The 8,062-nt window shown below is 52.0% G+C and overlaps 4 protein-coding genes across 4 annotated transcripts; 2 read left to right on the top strand and 2 right to left on the bottom strand.

Annotated features, from left to right (window-relative positions):
* Window positions 1–237: 237 nt before the first annotated feature.
* On the bottom strand, window positions 238–1,767 carry AYO20_07646 (hypothetical protein; the record flags this gene model as incomplete). Its single annotated transcript, XM_022645931.1, has 1 exon — window positions 238–1,767. One exon carries the CDS (start codon window positions 1,765–1,767, stop codon window positions 238–240), a length of 1,530 nt encoding a protein of 509 aa, XP_022498176.1.
* Window positions 1,768–2,359: 592 nt separating this feature from the next.
* AYO20_07645 (hypothetical protein) lies at window positions 2,360–3,856 on the bottom strand (the record flags this gene model as incomplete). Its single annotated transcript, XM_022645930.1, has 1 exon — window positions 2,360–3,856. The coding sequence occupies one exon, from the start codon at window positions 3,854–3,856 to the stop codon at window positions 2,360–2,362; it is 1,497 nt and encodes a 498-aa protein (XP_022498175.1).
* A 1,539-nt stretch (window positions 3,857–5,395) lies between these two features.
* AYO20_07644 (hypothetical protein) lies at window positions 5,396–6,871 on the top strand (the record flags this gene model as incomplete). The annotated part of the gene is made up of 4 exons (XM_022645929.1): window positions 5,396–5,479; window positions 5,535–5,971; window positions 6,043–6,266; window positions 6,324–6,871. 4 exons carry the CDS (start codon window positions 5,396–5,398, stop codon window positions 6,869–6,871), a joined length of 1,293 nt encoding a protein of 430 aa, XP_022498174.1.
* Window positions 6,872–7,378: 507 nt separating this feature from the next.
* Window positions 7,379–7,993, top strand: AYO20_07643 (hypothetical protein; the record flags this gene model as incomplete). Its single annotated transcript, XM_022645928.1, has 3 exons — window positions 7,379–7,515; window positions 7,579–7,685; window positions 7,749–7,993. The coding sequence occupies 3 exons, from the start codon at window positions 7,379–7,381 to the stop codon at window positions 7,991–7,993; spliced, it is 489 nt and encodes a 162-aa protein (XP_022498173.1).
* Window positions 7,994–8,062: the final 69 nt, after the last annotated feature.

The following is an 8,062-nucleotide window of genomic DNA, read 5'->3' as shown; positions in this document are numbered from 1 at the left end:
AAAGAGACCTTTGGACGCGCAAAGGGGGGAGTTTCCTTGATCGTTTCCTACCATCAATCCATCCATCCACCAATCCACAAGAAACGCCGTCATCAACATAATCCCCCGTTTCCATATCAAACCGTGACTTCGTCTAGGATATATATAAAAGAGATTGAGCCGGCCCGTTATTGACTAACCCCACCACACGACGCCGAAAGTCGGTACCTGTCCACAGCGACATTCCTGTCGAGTGACTCATGGGCTCTTGCCGAATCTCCGATCGAAATCCCTTAGGACTGCCATGACATTTGCAGCGTCAATCTCCAGCGCCGGTCTGCCGGCCATGGCTGGGTTGGCTGGCTCTGTGGCGTGTAGCTTGGGCATCCACTCGCCAATGTCGCCGGCAGCACGTTCGTACGCGGGATGTCTTGACAGAGTGGTGTAGGCGTCTGCACAGGTCAGTGTCACTCCTGCCTTTGGCACATCTGCAGAGGCTTGCTTGGCCAAGCTTTGATACGACATGATGGCTGCCGCTTGGGACCGGGTGGTGCGGTTCCTCTTGGGAAGAGGCACCACGTTGCTTTCGGTGTTCGACCGACAGCAAGACCCGCCGGCACTTTGGCCCCCGCAGCACCCCGAGGCTGGTGAGTTCGCAGCCTGCGACTGAGCACGAGACGCTGCGAGAGATTTGCAGAAAAGAGTGCTGTTCGGGTCGGCGCGGCATTGAGCACACGTTCCTGGTCCCGAACTTCCACACCCTAAAGGGGCCGCAGCTACTGGTGGGACAGACATGGACACATCGCCTTCAGATGGAGGTGGTGTAAATTGGTCGAGTTGTCTTGGTGGCAGGTGCGTCGAGATGGCTGCGGCGGCAGATCTGCTGTTGGCCACAGTCTGCGCTTGTTCCTGTTCGGCTGCAACCTCGGCGCAGATACAAGGTGTTCCATCTGAGCAGAAGCCGCACGGATCCGCCACCACCGAAGTAGGAGAGTGATGGTCTAGCCGAAGCCGTTCTGGAAGAGCGTTTGAGGTGTACATTGTCGTAAAGTCGATTTCTAGACTTTCCTTGCTCTCAATTTTGATCCTTTTCTCCCCGCCATCTCGCTGCGACGGGGAGAGCGGGCGTTTCTCGTGATGATGGGCGTCGCGGAGATCGGCTGATTCTCCCCCCATTGCTGTAAAAGCATCGTCTATGCATTGGCAGCGAGTCTCTAGTGTACAGTTTCCGCATCCGATCGACGTATCATCTGCCGCGTTGTCGGTAGAATCTGGGTTCTTATCCTGTGCAGATGATCCGGAAGTCGTTGATCTCGCGGCAGCAAGCTCATTTTCCAGTCGCCTACATCGATCGACCCAGTGTGCCAGGTCAGTTCGATAGTGCTCAATTTCCTTCTCAAGTTTGTCGACCGTCGTTCGCAGGACGTCTTGTTCGTGTTCATGCTCTTCCTCGATTTGTTTCAGCTGTTCTTCAAGCTCGCCGACCCGGGCGGCGCGCCTCTCCCGGAACGCTCGCTGGGCTGCTCGATTCTGCGCCTTGCGTTTAGTAGGCGGTGTATCTGTCGCTGGCTTCCGTCCTGGCTTGGGCCGTGGAGGGACGATCCATTCTCTGCTGGTGAGAGACATCGGCGCTGAGCCAGACGACGATGGCGGGGAAGCGGCTGGCGGGGTCTGAGCTGGTTTCATACATAGAGATGGTGGTCGCGGTATGGCAACTTTGACGTCGACGTGAGGGCTGTTCGCCGCCGCTGTTGCTGCGGCCGGCGGAGACGCGGCGCTGGTGGCCATGTTACACAAATTTGGGACAATCCGCCTTCTACCGAGGGTATTTGTTTGGAGCTGATATTGTGGGACGTCGTCTGCAATTAGTCGCTGACGGCGTGGAGGACGCTATGGCCCTTGTACGCTTGTCGCATTTGTTTGCAGAGGAAGCTCTAGAAAGGATCTCTTCTTGAGATCACAGCAAGGCGGACAGAAGGAATCGACGAGGCGCATACAAGAAAACAAGTCGGGAAGAGGTCGAGGTCGAGATTGGGATCAAATTTTATCAGATTAGATGTCACCGATAATCGGCCTTGGCTGTGCGGGGCACAAGTCGTCCGGGCTGGGCGGTATCAGGCCACTAGGATTGGGCAGGGCCTTAGGTAGGGCCAAGTCACCTGGGAGAAAATGTAGTCTTTGTACATTCAAGTTGGATAGGTATTCATCAAGTACCCCTCAGATATCGTGACGGAGAAGAGTATGGGTATCACATATGACGCCTGCAACGCCGTGCTACATACCAGGTACAGCCCCCAATGTCAATGGGCTGTCATCCACGATTAGATTTACCATCACTCCCTTCCTCGTAATTTTGTATGAGCATCTTTTCAAGCCCTCGTCAGAACTTACCACCGTGAAGACCAGCTTCAGCGGCTGCAGACTCGCTGCCGCCCTGTAGACCTCCCACAAATGCTGTGCCCCAGACACCCACCAACCCCCACAAGCCAACCCGCCAGCCGCGATACAGCCCTTCAATCCCCTGTCCCTTTCTCTTACGCCTGGGTGCCTTGCCCATCAACGCAGCAGTTTTATCTTTTTGAGTCTCAGAATAACCTTCTTCGCGTGCGATACTCCAGAAGGTGGGCAGGATCCCTCGGTAGGATTGCGGGACAGGAACAATGGTCGTAATCGCCTTGCGTTTGGAAGATGAGGAAGGGGGTGCATACGCTGGAGATGTCCAGGTCGCAATTTGTGCTCGACGGAGAACGGTTTCCAGAGGGAACTTGACCGATAGATCCAATGCCGATCCCACAAATGTCGCAACACTCCAAGTGGCTGGATTTATGATAGGATCCAGCCCGAGATAGGTTTTGAGAAACACCGGGGTGCTTACAGAGATCAGCGTTGGTAGAGTTGAGCTGAAGAAAGTGATAGGGATGAGATGGCTGGGTATGAGGTATGGAGTTGGTAGTGTCCGCAGTGTCCCAAGGAGTGTTCGCGGCTCTTGACTGGAAGGTGTCAGAGTGAGTCTGGTACGGGCAGCGTCGATCGGTGCAAGGACAAGGGCGGACATAGCTGCTGCCACAGTGCTGATCATGATGGTTGCCACTGGAGCCGTAGAGGTGAGGATAGAGCTGTCGGGAATTGCTCCCGGTGACGGCGTATTGAGTATGTCATTCTCTGCTACTCCTAGAATAGCCGCTAAGAAACTTCTGAAGAAGGTCTCCAAAGTCTTCGTCAGTATATTGTACACAAATGTAGAATTCGTTGCCCGCCACATAGCCAACGCTCCGCCGCTCGATGATAGAGACGATAGAGCATCAATCAGGGAATGAGGGTTCTTGAGCTGTAATTGGACATCGGCTTGTTGAGGGCGATCAGGTACTCGTGACGACGCCGTTCCTCGAGGTGGTCTCCCGCGCCGACCACGAGTTGGCGAGCGACTCGATATCGATTGCTCAAAGGGCGCAGAAGATGTGAAGTAGTTGGGCTCGTCATCTGATGAGTGTTCGTAGTCATATTCGTCATGCTCATGGGCGTCTTCCTCTTCTAGCTCGCCATATGTATGCCTCCTTCGCGGCTTTTTGTCTTCCAGCTCATCGTCTTGTGCAACGCGTGCCTGCAGGATCAGCTTTGCCACCTCAAATGGCTGCGCCAGCACGACATTTGCATATTTCCATAACGCGTTATCAACGATTGATTTGACAGATCCCGGTAGAGATGGCGAGGTATCAGAAATATAGTCGGAATAATCGATGTCGGGAAATGCGAAGCTAGTGCCCTGAGGGACGGGTTTCGAGGCACCCAAGGTAGAATTAGGTAGCGGATCTGTTCCAATGGAAGGAGGGACGTAGTATGGCCTGAGAGGATTCGGAACGTATCTCGAGTCCTGCATGACGAGATATCCTGAGATCAACGCAGGATTCTGGCCTGCAGCTGTTTTGAAGCAGTGGCAGAATACATACGAGGTAAGGTGATCGAATTGCAAGTTCAATACAAGCGAAATATCACGACGTAATTTGCCCCGAAAATTGTACGGTGCAGCAAGGCCCTGGTAAAGCGCATTTGACCGTCATTTGAAACGGCCGTTTTTGCTTTGCAAGGCTGAAGTCACTGGTGCCCCTCCAGTGCGATGTACTCGCTCGGTACATTGACTTAGGGACGAGCATGGCAAATGGCCAAATGCAGTGAACGATAATGTGTTTGCCACTGCACAGCGACTTTGTGCGACATGCTCTATTGCGGATATAATAGGACGCAGTAGGAGACAAAGGTCACAGGGGGGTTCCTACAGTAGGCAGTCTCCAGACTACAATATCCCATAGTGTCTACATTCTCGTTGTCGTCATCAAGAATCGGAGAATTGTGTTGTGAGATCCTCACCTTTGGGTACTTTGGTGCACAGGATATGGTGCGACGACGAATACACCGTTGTGCTAGCAATATGGGTGTATAGCTGCTTGACAAGTCGGGCGAATGACAGCAAACACGTAGCTAGTTATGTATGTTTGATAAGCATCAAACAACAAGAAATCGACACATATATCTCGTCTTCCGAATAGGATATATTAACAATCAAGTCTTCGGGAGTTTACACAATCCTCAGATGGATTCAGACTCAGCCTTACCAAAGACACATTTATAGGAGAAGGTGCCGCCCCTTTCCCCATTTTCCCGAAACAACGGCGTCAATTTCGAAACACAGTCTTGTACCACTTCACTTCCACACTCGAACCTGTCAAGCATATACTTCTGTAGCTCATATCATGTTGTGTCTCTACATCACCGTCCAATATATGTGGACGCTGACTTTGGTATCCTACATGGAACCAATATTTTGGTTTGTGTTGTGTTGGTTTTCAATTCGATGACAATTCCAGCAGAAAAACTCCTCCAATGTATTCGTGCAACACTTGGATCCGGTGTTTCATCAAAGACGCCCAATTCGGGCCACTACATGGCTCCCTTGTATAACGAGATCCGAGGTTGCACAATCTTCATCTTCCTGCCGCCGCCACAAGGTTCCATCGGTGAGCCTGAGAGGGGAATTGATTATACTCGTGCTATATGGAAAAAGACCGGCTGCTGAACACTGTAGCTCAATGCTTCAGTGACCCGATCCTTCGACCACTGCTTAATCTGCACCTTGGACAAACATGGCACGGCTGTGCTCCACCATGGCTTTTTGACAGAACGATGTTCAATTTCAAAGGTAGGAGTTCGATATGGAGTTCATGTTGAATCCTCTTTGATGATCCAGACAGCTTTCCAAGGGGAGAGCCATACTCAAGGATAAACTTATATGGAAGTCACAATGCCAACCTCGCATCGAGATATGACACTTCTCTTCCTTGTTTCATTTCGATTTAACCAGAGCCGGACTCGAGTCAAAATTTCCTAACCTAGTCGCTCTTTTTCTGGACTCGTGTTTCCGATGTTGTCCCTACCCTTGATTTGTCTGACTTTCATTGGGTTCGCCTCGCCCATTCTGGCTCAATCAGTCTTTGCTCATGTGATAGTAAGTTGACCGTCTTCAAACGCTGGTTGTGCAATTCCTAACAGTATTCACATAGGTGGGGAACACTTACAGCTATACCCAAGCCAACTGGGCAAGTGACATTGCCACTGCAGCCGCTGCAGGTATCGACGGCTTCGCGCTCAATGTTGGTTATCTAGACACGATTAATCCATTTGGATTTGTCCAGGCTCAACTCGATAATGCATATCAAGCCGCCGACGCGGCTGGCTTTCAGATGTTCTTGTCGTTTGATTACCTAGCCCAGGGAGCTTGGGATCAGAATGCGGTAATCAGGACGGTGAATGGTTACAGCTCGCACGCAAGTCAGTTCAAATGGGAGGGGAAGCCTCTGGTCTCAACTTTTGAGGGCGCCGATCATGCCGGAGACTGGGCCTATATCAAAGCCCAGACCAACTGTTTCTTCGTCCCGGACTTCTCAAGTCAAGGTGCCGAAGGTGCTGCTGGCAAGCCTAATGTCGATGGTCTTCTTTCGTAAGTTTACTAATTCCTTGAGCGGCAACCCGGTATCTCCTCTGAACAAGTGCCTGCTGACACCCATGCAGATGGAATGCATGGCCGAACGGTGCAAACGACATGACAGACGATGATGATAAGGCATACGTTACAGCACTCGACGGTCGACCCTACATGATGCCTGTCTCTCCTTGGTTCTATACAAATCTTCCATTGTGGTCAAAGAATTGGCTTTGGCGCGGCGATGACCTATGGCATCATCGCTGGAGTCAAGTTCTCAACATTCAGCCAGCTTTGGTCGAGATCCTGACATGTGAGTGAAGCGAACTATTTCGAGTTTTGAGACAAACAATCCTAAATGTTTATTGAGGGAACGATTGGGGAGAATCCCACTATATCGGCCCAATGCCACCCAGTGATTCCGCCATTCCGACCGGGGCGGGCCCGTATGTCCAGAACAACCCGCATGACGCCTGGCTGAAAGATTTGCCTCACTATATTGCAGCGTACAAGAACAAGAGTCGGCCGGACGATAGCCATGTCACCTTCTGGTACCGTCTCAATCCTGGATCCGGGTCAGCATGCGGCGCTGGAACCACATGCAACACTCCAACACAAGGCCAGGTGGCTCTCAATCCGCAGGAGTGTGATATTGACGCTGTCTTCTTCACTGCGTTTGTGCCAGACACTGCTCTGGCCACAGTCAATGTGACAATTGGCGGGTTGACCCAGACAGTCTCTGCCACCACACCTGGCATCTTTCACTCCAGTGTGCCGTTCAACGATATGACTGGCGATGTCACAGTGGCTGTGACCGCAAGTAATGGCACTGAGATTGGTCCTGTCAATGGGGCACCCATCAGCGCAGCGTGTGCTGGCGCAGATGTCAATTGGAATGCATGGGTTGGGGGATCGTAGGTGGATTGATCGAAGGCGTGCAGGCACTTTTATTGACTTCTCGTATATGCTTTTGCGGGCTTGCCCATGGTTCTCAATGCCGGTGCGCGGGACGACGTGCCATTACTTTATACTTGATTCTCAGAGTGAATCGAATGCTATTTTCAGAGCACTCCTACATAGTTTTTGGTGTCTCACACTCGCGCCGTATTGAGCGAAGAGGCTCGGTGCGGGTCTACTTCGGCCGAGAGCTTTGGATGGTTTGCGTCACGTCCAATCAACTCTTGACTAAAAAGTTTCCGTTGCCCTTTGAACCCTCTACACTCACTGCCCTCTTGTTGAGCAGCGGCGAACCCTTCGAGCTATCCGTCGCAAGATCCCGGGGAGAAGAATGTCTGGATGGAACGGTGTGCGGAGTCTCATCGGAGCAAATCCCCTACGATGTGTTCGATCTGACCAGGTGCGACCCTTGCAATCCGGCGCAACTCGAATTCTCAATCGAAGCCTCCATGCCACAACGATAACGCTATGCCGGCGGCATCAACACGAGCTTGGGATAAAGAGGGTCTTGATCAGGGATCACATACGCTCTCTGGAGCTGCGCCGGAGGAGGTTCTCCACGACCCAGGTGTCGAGACATGGACATATCGATCCGCCAAAGCCAGGTGAAGAGTAAGACCCAACTTTTACCCCGGGAATTTCTGAAACATGCTGATGGGTGATGACAGGCTCAAAGTCACATTTGTAGACAAGGAAGGGGACGAACATACGTTTGAGGTTGCAGAGGGCGACAACCTGCTCGATATTGCGCAGGCCAATGACCTGGAGATGGAAGGTGTGTTCTGAATCCACGTGCGCAAACCGTCTACGTTACTTTATTCTGACAACTTCTACCCAGGCGCCTGTGGCGGTTCATGCGCCTGTTCTACGTGCCACGTTATAGTCGAATCGGACGAAATGTACGATAAGATCCCAGAGGCCACCGACGATGAAAACGACATGTTAGACCTGGCATTCGGCCTGACGGAAACATCGAGATTAGGCTGCCAGGTCAAGATGACCAAGGAACTGGACGGGTTGGTGGTGAAACTGCCGCAAATGACACGGAACATGCAGGCTTCGGATTTCGAGAAGCGCAGTTGATGATAGATTGAGGGTCGGGCATTAGACATGTACTATCACAAACCGCTCTCCATTGCTCTTCGCTTGGCT

The sequence above is a fragment of the Fonsecaea nubica genome, assembly GCF_001646965.1.
Source record: "Fonsecaea nubica strain CBS 269.64 chromosome Unknown Scaff54, whole genome shotgun sequence".
Lineage (NCBI taxonomy): Eukaryota > Fungi > Ascomycota > Eurotiomycetes > Chaetothyriales > Herpotrichiellaceae > Fonsecaea > Fonsecaea nubica.
The sequence above is the reverse complement of the archived record's forward strand: the minus strand, read 5'-3'. Positions and strand labels throughout refer to the sequence as shown.